We start from the raw sequence: 13,787 nt of genomic DNA, 5'->3' as shown, positions 1-13,787 counted from the left end.
AGGCTGTGTTGGCTATTAATGCAAAAACACATTTCACTGTATGTTTCGATGCACATGTGATAAATAAATTAATCTGAATCAATATGGCAATTGTCAAGCTACGGAACTATCTGAGAACTTTACCACCAGCTGGTCTGTCCAAATCTTACAAATAATCCCGCACTTCTATAATGCAGTTCTAGAAGTAATTCAAAGCAGAATAGATTCACTGTAATATCTTTGTGGCCAACAAGAAATGCAGGGCTTCAGACCTTTCTCCTGGAGCATACGAGCTGATGAAAGTAAATATAGGAAAGACCAAACAATATATACAATTCAAACATCCGTCATAGAAATAAAACACCCCATCTTTTTGCTATGTTCAAATGATGATTACCTCATATTTCTAGCAATAATTACCTCATATTTCTGGTATTCCATCCCTAAGAAGATACCATAATGGTTTAAGCATACCACATTTGAAACTAAGCATATATTCCCCAAGGGAAACCTGTCTGAAAATGTAGGAGAAACCATTAATTACCAGAGGCTCACTTCTCACATCCATGAAAATAGTTCAAGTCATTTCACAGCTCCTGGAAAGGCAAATGCTGAACAGTGAAAGATTCTAAAGTGTTTCCAGACTGTCTTCAAACTTGTGCACATTAATCAACATAAATTTGGCTACAATTCCTTTTGTAAGTAGAATTACCAGTAGTTTGAACCTGATGGCCTGTACATTTTAAAAAATCCATCATACCCAAAACTTTTTAAATCACTAAATAACTAAGATTCAAGTAATGTTTACCCAGATTAAAATGTCAGGATTACATTGATGGTTCATAATCAGTTGTCCCTGAAGGCACGATACATTACTGACTGCAGGTTGTATTCTCTTTCCAAGATGTTATTTTGTTGGTTTAAATGGAACCAAATTTCAGAAGTTAGGTACCTTGTGCAAACTCTATATACGTCTTTAGTGTCACAACCAGGTCAAATTTCTGAGCAACAACATCCCTCAAGGCTGAGCCTATATGAACAAGCACTGACTACCGCCCCCCCCCCCCCCCAAACAGGCGAGGTAAGCTGTACTTCTCATTTAACTCAAAGATCCCTGAAAATACAGGAAATAGGTGATGCTATAGGGAAATTTCTACTGAAATTCTATACTTAAATTTAGTCCCCATTTTTGATAATTTGTGGAATATTTCAAACGAGGAAATCCCTTTCTACTCATGCTTTCCAAATCTTAAGACTGAGGACCTCTGCTCTTATTCAAAAAATCCAACTTTAATTTTCTCTATTTTTTTTTTGCCCAGTTCATTGGGATCAAGGATGTTTTGATTCACCTCCAGATTTGTGGATGGACAATGATGATGTGGGGACCACAGATTTCTCCACACACATAAGGAAGGAAGTAATGCTGAGGCTTTATAAAGCACTGGTGAGGCCTCACTTGGAGTATTATGAGCAGTTTTATCTAAGAAAGCATGTGCTAACATCGGAGAAGGTACAAAAGAGATGCATGAAAACGATTCCGGGATTGAAGGGTTTGTCATGTAATGAGCACTGGATGGTTCTGGGCTTGTAATCACTGGAATTCAGAAGAATAAGGGGTGACCTTATTAAAAACTACTGAATAGTGAAAGGACTCAATAGAGTGGATGCGGAGAGGATGGTTCCTATGGTGGGAGAGTGCAGGACCAAAGGACACAGCCGCAGAATAGTGGGGCATCCTTTAGAATGGAGGTGAGGAGGAATTTGTTCAACTAGAGATTGGTGAATCTATGGAATTTATTGCCACAGATGGCTGTGGAGGCCACGTCACTGGGTACATTTAGGGCGGAAGTTGATAGATTTTTGATTGGTCAGAGCATGAAGGGATATGGGGAGAAGGCAGGAGATTGGGGCTGAGAGGGAAAATGGATCAGCCATGATGAAACGGCAGAGCAGATTCAATGGGCCAAACAGCCTAATTCTGCTCCTATATCTTTTGGTCTAATGGAAGTGCGTGACAGAGCAAGTGAGTCAACAGTATGTGGGGGTGATTCTTTCCCATCCTATTTTCAGGGCAATAAGACATAGGAACAGAACTAGGTCATTCAGTCCATTGAGTCTGCTCTGCCATCCCATCACGGCTAATTTATCATCCCTCTCAACCCCATTCTCCTGCCTTCTCCCTGTAACCGCTGATGCCCTGACTGATCATGAACCTATCAACCACTGTTATAAATATATTCAATGACATGGCCTCCAGAAACGTCAATGGCAATGAATTCCACAGATTCAGCACCCTCTGGCTAAAGAAATTTCTCACCTCTGTTCTAAGTGGACATCCCTCTGTTCTGCGGCTGTGCCCTTTGGTCCTGGACTCACCCACTTTAGGAAACATCGTCCCGATATCCACTCTGGCTAGGCCTTTCAATATCTGATAGGTTTTAATGAAACAACCCCCACCCCCAATTCTCATCAAATGCTCATCATACATTAACCCTTTCATTCCTGGAATCATTCTTGTGAAACTGCTCTAGACCCTCTCCAATGCCAGCACATCTTTTCTTACATAAGGACCTAAGGCTGCTCACAATATTCCGTGCGGTCTGACCAACTCCTTATATAGTCTCATCATTACATCATTGCTCCTATATTCTGGTCCTCTTGAAATGAATGCTAACATTGCATTTACCTTACTTACCACTGACCCAATCTGCAGGTTAACCTTTTGGGAATCCTGTACAAGAACTCCTAAGCTCCTTTGTACCTCTGACTTTAAAATGTTCTCCCTGTTTAGAGAATAATCTACCCCTTTATTCTTTCTACCAAAGTGCATCACTATACAATTCCCTACACTATGTTCCATCTGCCATTTTGCCCAATCTAAGTCCTTCTGCAGACTCTCTGCTTCCCAGATACAACCTGTCCCTCCATCTATCGTTGTATCTTCTGCATACTTGGCCACAAAGCCATCAATTAATGTGTAAAGAAGGGGAAACAACACTGACCCCTGCGTAATACACCACTAGTCAATGGCAGCCAATCAGAAAAAGCTCCCTTAGTTCCCATCCTTTGTCTTCTGCCAGTCAGCCAATCTTCTATCCATACTAGTATTTTTCCTGTAATATCATGGGGTCTTATCTTGTTAAGCAGCCTCATGCGCAGCATCTTGTCAAAGATCTGCTCAAAATCCAAGTAAACAATATCTACTGACTCTCCTTTGCCTGTTATTTCCTCAAAGAATTCCAACAGATTTGTCAGACAAGATGTCCCCATTAAGGAAAACCACGCTGACTACATCTACTTTATCATGTGCATCCAAGTAACCCAAACCCTCTCCCTTAATAATGGACTCCAACATTTTCCCAGCCACCAACTCATGCTAATTGACCTTTAATTTCCTTTCTTCTGCCTCCATCCCTTCTTAAAGAGTGGAATGACATTTGCAATTTTCCAGTCCCCCAGAACCATTCCAGAATCTCTTGTGATTGTTGAAAGATCATTACTAATGCCTCCACAATCTCTTCAGCTACCTCTTCCAGCACCTAGGGTTAGTCCATCTGGTCCAGGTGTCCCATCTACCTTCAGACCGTTCAGCTTCCCAAACACTTTCTCCTTAGAAATAAAAACTGCATTCACTTCTGCCCTGACACACTCAAATTTTCGGCATACTGCTCGAGTCTTCCAGTGAAGGCTGATGCAAAATACTTATTAGGTTTGACTGTCATTTCTTTGTCTCACATTACTACCTCTTCAGCATCATTTTCCAGCAGTCCAGTCTTACCCTTCTTTTACTCTTTATAAAACTGGAAAAAAAACTTTTGATATCTCCTTTTACATATTGGCTAGCTTACCTTCATATTTCATCTTTTCTCTCCTTATGTTTTCTGTAGTTGCCTTCTGTTGGTATCCCCCAACTCTGTACTAAATTTTGCTATTTCATATGCCCTCTCTTTTGCTTTTATGCTGTCTTTATTTTCCCTTGTCAGCCGTGGTCGTTTCATCCTCCCTTTAGAATAACTCTTCATCTTTGGAATGTATCTATCCTGTGCCTTCTGAATTACCCACAGAAATTCCAGCCATTCTTCTTCTGCCATCATCCCTGCTAATGTCCCTTTCCAATCAACTTTGGCCAGCTTCTCTCTCATGCCTCTGTAACTCACTTTACTCCACCGTATTACCGATATATCTGATTTTAGCCTTTCATTTACAAATTGCAGGGTGAATTCTATTATATTATGATCACTGCCTCCTAAGAGTTATTTACCTTAAACTCCCTCATCAAATCTGGTTCATTAAAAAACACTCAATCTAGAAATGCCTATCTGCCAATGGGGTCAACCATAAACTGCTCTAAAAAGACATCTGATAAGCATTCTGCAAATTCCCTTTTGGGATCCAGCGTCAATTTAATTTTCCCAATCTATCTGCATACTGAAATCACCCATGACTACCATAACAGTACTCTGTTTACATGCCTTTTCTATCTCTTATTGTAATTTATATCCCCCCATCCTAGCTACTATTCGGAGGCCTGCATATACTTTCCAATGGCGTCTTTTTACCCTTGCAGTTTCTTAATTCTACCTACGTAACTCTGCATCTTCCGATCCTGTGTGACCTCTTTCTAAGGATTTGATTCCAATTTTTACTAACACAGGAACTCCACCACCCCCCTTGCCCCCCTGCCTGTCCTGGGATGGGAACAGTGACTAATTGTTTGCCAGTTTACTTCATCTTTTCCCTTCATGTTCCTAGTTTATGAGATTGTGCAACAAACCTTGTTCTTCCCAGTTTTTGACTGTGCAAATAGGAAGCCATAATTCACATGAACAACATACATTGAATTATTAGTTCTGACATGTCACCCTTTTCAAACCCTCCAATATACACTCAGTAGCCACCTTATTAGGTACCTCCTGACACTGAGTGTACATTCGTGGTCTTCTGCTGCTGTAGCCCATCCACTTCAAGGTTCAATGTATTGTGCATTCAGAGATGCTCTTCTGCACACCATTGTTGTAACATGCGGTTGAGTAAGTGTCAGCTTGAACCACTCTGGCAATTCTCTTCTAACCTCTCTCATGTTATTCGAAAGAGAATATAATGTGATTTATCAAACAAATGTATAAGGAATTAAAGGCTTGAAGTATTACAAGTACATTTTTACATCTTTAGAAGATATTAAAACGTCAACTTTGTTACCACCATAATCAAATAGTAAAACAATTATATTGTATATATCACATAAATAATACAAAAAATACCTGAAAGTAGCTTGACTGTCAAAGTGCAAGAAGAAACTGGAGTGGTTTAGCATCATCCACAGAACTGTCATTCAGAACTCAAGAAATGACTTCCCAGTTTCTTAAAAACCTTTCAATTCTTAGCTCAATGATGAAGCACTGACTTGGAGAAATATTGATTCTGAAACTGGTGGAAGAGGAGTTGCAACCTCTCACCTTAATGAGTCCAAAAGTAAGTAATATTATAAGAAAAACTCAACAATTGACTCAGCAGCAAGGGTACAGATCCTATCTAATAGACCCAGGGAAAGAAAGTGAATGGGTGGCAAGTTCTAGGAACAGCCAACATGGAGAGCAAAAGACCTGGGATTGATGCGATAGAGGCCACATGGAAGACTGAAAACCTTGGGAATAAGTTAGTTATCTGACTCACTGCAATAGAGGTCTGATACTACAAAATATCCAATATTATAATTTAGCTAGAGTCTTAATGATCCATCAAAATGCGTTTTTTTCCAGAAATGGATTTACATTTTCTCTACAGTTGCAAAATGATAACAGTATAATTTACTGTTGAACGTATATATGCAGCTTATTTCTTTATTTCTCACCATTTCACCCACCAACAGAACACAAAGCCATATAACTTCAGAGTATAACTGCTTGCAATCTATCATTTCAATGTCATTTTTTGAGACGAATAAACAGGTGTCTTTTTTTTTTGCTCAGTCTTATTGCAACTCCTGACTGAAATAATCAATTTTCCTTTTAAAAAGGCCACTAGTTTATTTGAAAGACTCAACCATTTCCACGATTGGAAACCTTTTGTGGAAATATGGCTTCCATTCGCTCTTCTCACAGTGATGATTTTAACGATGAGCTCCAGCAATCAACTCCCCATCCAATATTTACAACCTATGCCAAATCCTCTATTATGTTAAATATTTGTCATGTCCAAGTTTGCTCTAATTTAGCCAAAATGTTCAGTGTCTTAAGTTTCTTCTAATACTTGTGCTTTATAAGACTTCGCCTAAATTCTGTTTTGGCAGAAATTGTGGATTCAAACTCCGCTCTAGATGTCCAGTATAGACAGCACAGAAAGAGACAATGGCAGTGGAGCAAAAGTATCAATGTGATTGGCTCTGGGTCAGCAACTGTTACCTATTTGGTTTATGTGATGGATTGCCTGCAGATGTTTTGGACAGCCAGTTTGCCCCACTAGTCAGTGGGATTTGCTTCTAGGGCTGTATTGGTCCAAGTCACGGAGCTGTGCATCCCCAAGCCTGGCTGCAAGAAGGAGCTCTGTAGGCGATAAGTGCTGTCCTACTCACTCCCTCAATTTTTATTTTGCAGAAGAATGAAGAGGGATGATAAACAACGATAGCAGATGGTTCCAGACAAGCGTAAAACAAAAGCACCCAGTAAAATGTTAAAAACAGGTATAAAGTTCAAATGTCTTCACCTTGAAAGATTAAGTTTCTTTTCATACATGCTCTCTAAATCTGAGTATTTCCAGCTTTTTCTGTTATTTTAATTTTAGATTTCCAACATCTGCAGTTGTTTTTTTTAATCACTTTCCAATTATGAAATATTTTTTGCTAAGAATAAAAAGCATTTCTGTTTTCTCAAACAAGTATATTTACTAATTATAGAAAATTGCCACTATTAATAAAATACATTACCTGTCCACAAAGCGAAGGTTATCCTGCAACTGAGATGGGGGTGGGGGGCTACTATATTTCCCATCGTTGATATCATCTAATCTATACTTAATTCCACTAAATCCAAAGTCCTCAGGACAAAGATGTTTCAAAAAAGCACATAATTGTAAACAAAGACTAACATATATACTGTATTAATTTAACAATTTTGCTTTAAGCATGCATCCTTTGCCATTTAGATATCACTTACATTTCCATATTACAAAACTCAGAAGTCAGCTAGGCTGATATTGGTTTAGTCTGCCTGCCTCTTTACTCATAACTGAACAAAACCTGTGGACAAGTTTTTCTACTGCTTCATTTTAAGCTCCTGCACAGAGTATTTCAATATATACTGCAACCTCAATGCCACATAGAACACTTTATCTTGAGAGGTATAGTTATAAATCAGAAACTATTAAGACTTGTGGTTGTGATATCCGTATTTCACACTATGGCATTTAATATGTTTTTCTTCAATCACTTAACTAGTATCAAAAAAACACCCAATATACAAGGAATTTACAATTTTGAAGTTGCTTTGTTTTAATCAGCATGTTTATGGGATAAGTCCTCTTTTCTTGTTCTTACCCACCAAAATCAAATGAAGTCTAGGTGACACTAAGGTATCTCCAATCTGCTGTAGTCTTCTGTTTGCCTGTTAGCAAAGGTAATCCAAAGGGAGATCTGGCTAAAGATGAAAGATAAAACTTTGGTTTTTGAACTAGCTTAAGTGTGGAAGCTTAGAAGGTTGTTTTTCCAGAAGAGACCCAATCAAGGTGTTGCAGCACTAGCTCCTAGTATTGTATTACCTGATGCCTAACTGGAAAAACTCTGATACATAATACCCTCATCCCTTTTCATCATTGAACCCCCCCCCCCCCCATTATTCTAACTCTCCAAGATCTTTGGACTCCTCCAGTTCTGATCTATTGTACAATCACATTTTTAATTGATCTATCCTTGGCAAGCATACTTTCAAATGTCCAGTGCCTAAGCACTCGAAATTCTTCCTTTCTTAAATGTGATTCTTAAAAACTGCCCCTCTGACCAATCTGTGTCTTTTCCTTTATCACAGTGTGAAATATTGATTAACAATGTTCTTACTAAGCTATCAAAGAAATATATGTCAGATTCAAATACTAAGCCAGAATCAGGCAGAATACTCAGCCACAAGTCTTTAAGGATGTTGATTGAGAGAGCGACTGATCATTTTAAGTGTTGATACTGTACTAAAGTCCATGATTAAAATAACTCTAAAGATGCTTTCATTGGTCATCTATAACTAAAAGAAAGTTCATCAAAAAAGATCATCACACAATCCAAACACCGATTTTATCAAGTAAATCCATGTGGAATCTGCATATCAAATCTTTATCAGCACCTGCCCTATCACTGCATGCTCACAGACAGCAATTATGCTAGTCAATTGCACAGGCTAGCGTGGTAGACAAAACATCATGATTGCATAGTGACACTTCAACCAACATTACAAAATAAGCAATTACAAAAACCAACTGGCAACTCCAGTTTTAATATTTCTGCTGGTACTTCGACGAGTGAGAAATGCTGTCATGACTGGATGATGGAAAGCATTTAGATGCCGAATGAAAGATTTCAGAGTTTGCACAAAGATAAATATTTAAAGGGTTATAACATATAGATGGTTTGGAAGGAATGGAATGACTTACATCCGAAGAATCTTCATTCACTATTAGCAGTGTCATACTTTGGCTTAAAAGCTTGCATGAATAACCTATCAAAAGAATAGAAAGAAGTGGCTGTTATGAAAAATAACAAAACTTCTTCTGAAACACAATACTGACAAACACAATGCCCACAGAATAATGCCTGGATTGGATTTCTTTTTAGCTCTAATTCTAGACATGGGGGATAATATTTTGAAGGCAGCTGAGGAAGGGAACTTTTCACCTTAGGGTCGTATAAAACACTTCTGGACAAGGTAAATGCAGGTCACCAAGATGTGAGAATTGATTATTCTGATCTTTCACAAATTTGGAAGACTTCAGACTCAGTATTGAAATCATTCTGAATAAAGTCATATTATTATGCTTGGGTGGTATGGTAAGGAAGAAGTAGTGATGAAAGAAAGGAAGGCCCAAACTTGAAATTCCTATTCCATTTTAATTCAAGGTTCAAAGTAAAGTAAATTTATTATTGAAGTACATATATGTCACCATATACAATCCTGAGATTCTTTTTTCTGAGGGCATACACAGTAAATCCAAGAAACATAATTGAATCAATGAAAGACCACACCCAGCTAATATGCAAAATACAACAAAATGTAAAAGTTAAAAAAAAATTAACAAATAAATAAGCATTAAGTATCAAGACCATGAGATAAGAGTCCTTGAACTGTTCCTGAACCTGGTGGTGTGGGTCCTGAGGCTCCCGTACCTTCTTCCTGAAGGCAGCAGTGAGAAGAGAGCATGGCCTGGGTGGTGGTGGGGGGGTTTCTGATGGTGGATGCTGCTTTCTTGCAACAATGCTCTGTGTAGATGCACTCAATGATGGGGAGAGCTTTACCTATGATAGACTAGGCCGTATCCACTACTTTTTGAAGGATTTTCCATTCAAGGGCATTGGTATTTCCATACCAGACTATGTTGTGATCAGTCCATATAGTGTCCACCACACATCAAAAGAAGTTTGTCGAAGTTTTAGATGTCATGACTCCTAAGGGCACTGCCATGCTTTCTTTGTAATTGCACTTACATGCTGGGCCAGGACAGATCCTCCGAAGAATCTAAAATTGCTGAGCTTCTCCACTTTTGATCCCCTGATGAGGACTGGCTCATGGACCTCCTCATTCCTCCTCCTAAAGTCAACAATTACCACCAAGGTCTTGCTGACATTGAGGTGATGTTGTTGTTCTGGCATCACCGAGCCAGATTTTGAATCTCCCTCCTATATGCTGATTCATCACCACCTTTGATTCGGCCAACGACAGTGGTGTCATCAGCAAACTTAAATATGACATTGGAGCTGTACTTAGCCTCACAGTCAGAAGTATGGAGTTAGTGTAAAAGTGTAAAATTGGGCATGATATAAGGATAGCATGTTCTGACATCTACCAAAGATATCTTCCAAATCCAAGCATCCAACAATCAAATTCACAAAGCAAACTTCGTTACTCTTTTAAAGTAAATGCCATCTTATTTTCCTTTAATTCAGCAACTAATCTTGATCTTCTCTCTTAACTATGAAAGTAATTTCTTTCCTCTTTCTAATCCATTCAAAAATGACACTCCATTATTCCAAAGAGTTCAAGATGATATTTCTCTCTCTCATTTCACGCTAGCACTGTTCTTCCAGTTTGGTTATATTCCTTATTCCCATCTCAATACATTGCTCCCAGAACCCTGTCAAAGTTCTCTGCATTATCATTCACCTTGACCCGTTACTAGCCTTCATTATAATTCATGCCTCTCACCAACACATGCTCCTTGTGGTTAATGCATAGGGTCAACATCTCATCCACCATCTATGTTACAATAGTCATGGGGGATTTCAATATGCAGATAGATTGGGAAAATCAGGTTGGTGCTGGATTCCAAGAGTGGGGATTTTTATAATGCCTACAAGATAGCTTTTTAGAGCAGCTTGTGGTTGAGCCCACTAGGGAATCAGCTATTCTGGATTGGCCGTTATGCAATGAACCAGAACTGATTAGAGAGTTTAAGGGAAAAGAACTCTTAGGGACATGTGATCATATGATTGAACTTGCCCTGAAATTTGAGAAGGAGAAGCTAAAATCAGATGCTCCAGTATTACAGCGGGTAAAGGGAATTACAGAGGCATGAGAGAGGAGTTGGCCAGAATTGATTGGAAAAGAACACTAGCAGAAATGATGGCAGAGTAGCAATGGCCGCAATACAGAAGGCACAGGCTAGATACATCCCAAGGAGGAAGAATTATTCTAAAAAGATGACACAAACATGGCTAACAAGAGGAGTCAAACTCAACACAGCCAAAAAAGCCAAAGAGAGGGCATATAATAGAGCAAAAAGTTAAAGGATTGGGAAGCATTCAAATACCAACAGAAGACAACTAAAAATGTCATTAAGGTAAAGATGGAATATGAAAGTAAGCTAACTAATAACATTAAAGAGGATACAAAACCCAAAAGTTTCTTCAGATATATAAAGTGTAAAAGAGAGAGGAGAGTGGATATTGGACTGGAAAATGATGCTAGAGAGGTAGTAATGGGGGATAAAGAAATAGCAGATGAACTGAATAAGTATTTTGCATCAGTCTTCACTGTGGAAGACACTAGCAGTATGGTGGAAGTTTCGGGTGTCAAGGGTCATGAAGTGTGTGAAATTACCATTACTAGGGAGAAGGTTCTTGTGAACCTGAAAGGTCTGAAGGGAGATAAGTCACCTGGACCAGATGGTGTACACCCCAGAGTTATGAAACAGGTGGCTGAAGAGATTGTGGAGGCATTAGTAATGATCTTTCAAGACTCACTAGATTCTGGAGTGGCTCTGGAAGACTGGAAGATTGCAAATGTCACTCCTCTCTTCAAGAAGAGAGAGAGGCAGAAGAAAGGAAATTATAGCCCAGTTAGTCTGACCTCAGTGGCTGAGAATCATTGTTAAGGATGTGGTTTTGGGGTACTTGGAGACACATGACAAAACAGGCCATAGTCATCATGGCTTCCTTGAGGGAAAATCTTGCCTTTTATAAAGACAAGTGTGTAAAAAGGGCCCAACTGATCATTGGGGACATGAGTCACCCCAATTACAATCTGTTCCAGCTGCTACCATCCGGGAAATGGTACTGCAGCATAAAAGCCAGGACCAGCAGGCTCCGGGACAGCTTCTTCCACTAGGCCATCAGACTGATTAACTCATGCTGATTGGAGTGTATTTCTATGTTACATTGACTGTTCTATTTATTGTAAATTATTATAAGTTACTATGATTGCACATTGCACATTTAGACAGAGGCATAACGTAAAGATTTTTACTCCTCACGTATGTGAAGGATGTAAGAAATAAAGTCAATTCAATTCAAAGACTGACAAATTTATTGGAATTCTTTGAAGAAATAAAAAGCAGGACAGACAAAGGAGAATCTGTTGATGTTGTGTACTTGAATTTTTCAAAAGCCTTTGACAAGGTGCCACATAGGAGGCTGCTCAACAAGCTAAGAGTATTACAGGGATGACTCTAGCAAGGATAAAGCAGTGGATGACTGGCAGGAGGCAAAGAGTGGGAATAAAGGGAGGCTTTTCTGGTTGGCTACCAGTGACTAGTGGTGTTCCACAGGGTCTGTGTTGGGACCAATTCTTTTTATGTTATATGTTAATGACTTGGATGATGGAATTGATGGATTTGTTGCAAAGTTTGCAGATAATATGAAGATAGGTGAGGAAGTTTTGATAGTTTTGAGGAAGTAGATAGTTTTGAGGAAGTAGAGAGGCTACAGAGGGCTCAGAAAGATTAGAAGAATGGGCAAAGAAGTGGCAGATGAAATACAGTGTCAGGAAGTACATGTTCATGCACTTCAGTAGAAGAAATGAAAGAGTTGGCTGTTTTCTCAAAAGAGAGAAAATTAAAAAAACTGAGACGTAAACCGAATTGGGAGCCCTCGTGCAGGATTCCCTAAAGATTCATTTGCAAGTTGAGTCTGCAGTGAGGAAGGCAAATGTGATGTTAGCATTCATTTCGAGAGGACTAGAATATAAAAGCAAGAATGTAATGTTGAAACTTTCTAAAAGACAGGTGAGGCCTCACTTGGAGTATTGTAAGCAGTTTTGACCCTTTACCTTAGAAAGGATGTGCTGAAACTGGAGAGGGTTCAAAGCAGGCTCATTAAAATGATTACAGATTTGAACGGCTTGTCATATGAAGTGCGTTTGATGGCTCTGGGCTTATATTCACTGGAATTCAGAAGAATGAAGGGTGACCTAATTGAAACCTATGGAATGGTGAAAGAACTTGATAGAGTGGACATGGAGAGGATGTTTCCTATGGTGGGAAAGTCTAAGACTGGAAGACACAGCCTCAGAATAGAGATGCCCTTTTAGAACGGAGATTAGTACTTCCCGACACTGTACTAGCCAGGTGGTGATGAATCTGTGGAATTCTTTGCCGCAGGCAGCTGTGGAAGCCAAGTCTGCATGTATATTTAAGGCAGAGGTTGACAGATTCTTGACTGGTCAGGGTATGAAGGGATACGAGGAGAAAGCAGGAGATTGAGGCTGAGCAGAAAAATCGATCAGCCATAATGAAATAGTGGAGCAGACTCAATGGGCCAAATGGCCTAATTCTGCTCCTATGTCTTATGGATCTCTGGAAAATTCTTGGCTACTTTAAAAGGAAACCATAATTCTGTTGTGTTGGATGTGAATGATGGCAAGAACTCGCATATCACCCATTTGACTCAGAACCGAAATATATATAGGGGTTCGTGGCATCGCTAATTTTTTTCAGTAATATGACTGGTATTTGAAACACTGACAGTATATAGTAGTATGATGCAGCATCATATTGTGATGTTGTGGGTGGTTGAAATCCAAAATATAAACATAAAATTCTAGAAATGTTCTGCATTTCAGACAGCAACTACCTAAATGAATCAAATATTTCAATGTCGATATTTCAAAATTCACACTAGAACGATGCAACAGCTCCTTCTTTTATTTTCTCAAAACACAGCTTAATAAAAAGAGGCTGAACAAATGTAGTTTCCATTCTGTTTAAGAAAGCTATACTATTTAGGCTGAAAACTAAGAACAATTCCATTGTCACGGAGAATTAACCCGCAAAATCAGAAGTCTTAATTTAGAATCAGATTTATAACCACTGAAATTTGTTTTGCAGCAGCAGTACAATCT

At 38.9% G+C, this 13,787-nt stretch overlaps 1 protein-coding gene across 6 annotated transcripts in view; it reads right to left on the bottom strand.

Annotated features, from left to right (window-relative positions):
* The window catches only part of atp8a2 (ATPase phospholipid transporting 8A2), a 510,439-nt gene that overhangs the window by 255,093 nt on the left and 241,559 nt on the right, over positions 1 to 13,787 (bottom strand). For all 6 annotated transcript variants that reach the window (XR_011886570.1, XM_072263012.1, XM_072263011.1 and 3 more), the window contains one exon: positions 8,611 to 8,675. Coding sequence is in view for 5 of the 6 variants with exons in the window: in XM_072263012.1 (XP_072119113.1) it covers positions 8,611 to 8,675 (65 nt within the window). In the remaining variant the exon portion in view is untranslated. The remainder of the gene's footprint in view (positions 1 to 8,610; positions 8,676 to 13,787) is intronic.

This window comes from Mobula birostris, chromosome 7, assembly GCF_030028105.1.
Source record: "Mobula birostris isolate sMobBir1 chromosome 7, sMobBir1.hap1, whole genome shotgun sequence".
Classification (NCBI taxonomy): Eukaryota; Metazoa; Chordata; class Chondrichthyes; order Myliobatiformes; family Myliobatidae; genus Mobula; species Mobula birostris.
The sequence above is the reverse complement of the archived record's forward strand: the minus strand, read 5'-3'. Positions and strand labels throughout refer to the sequence as shown.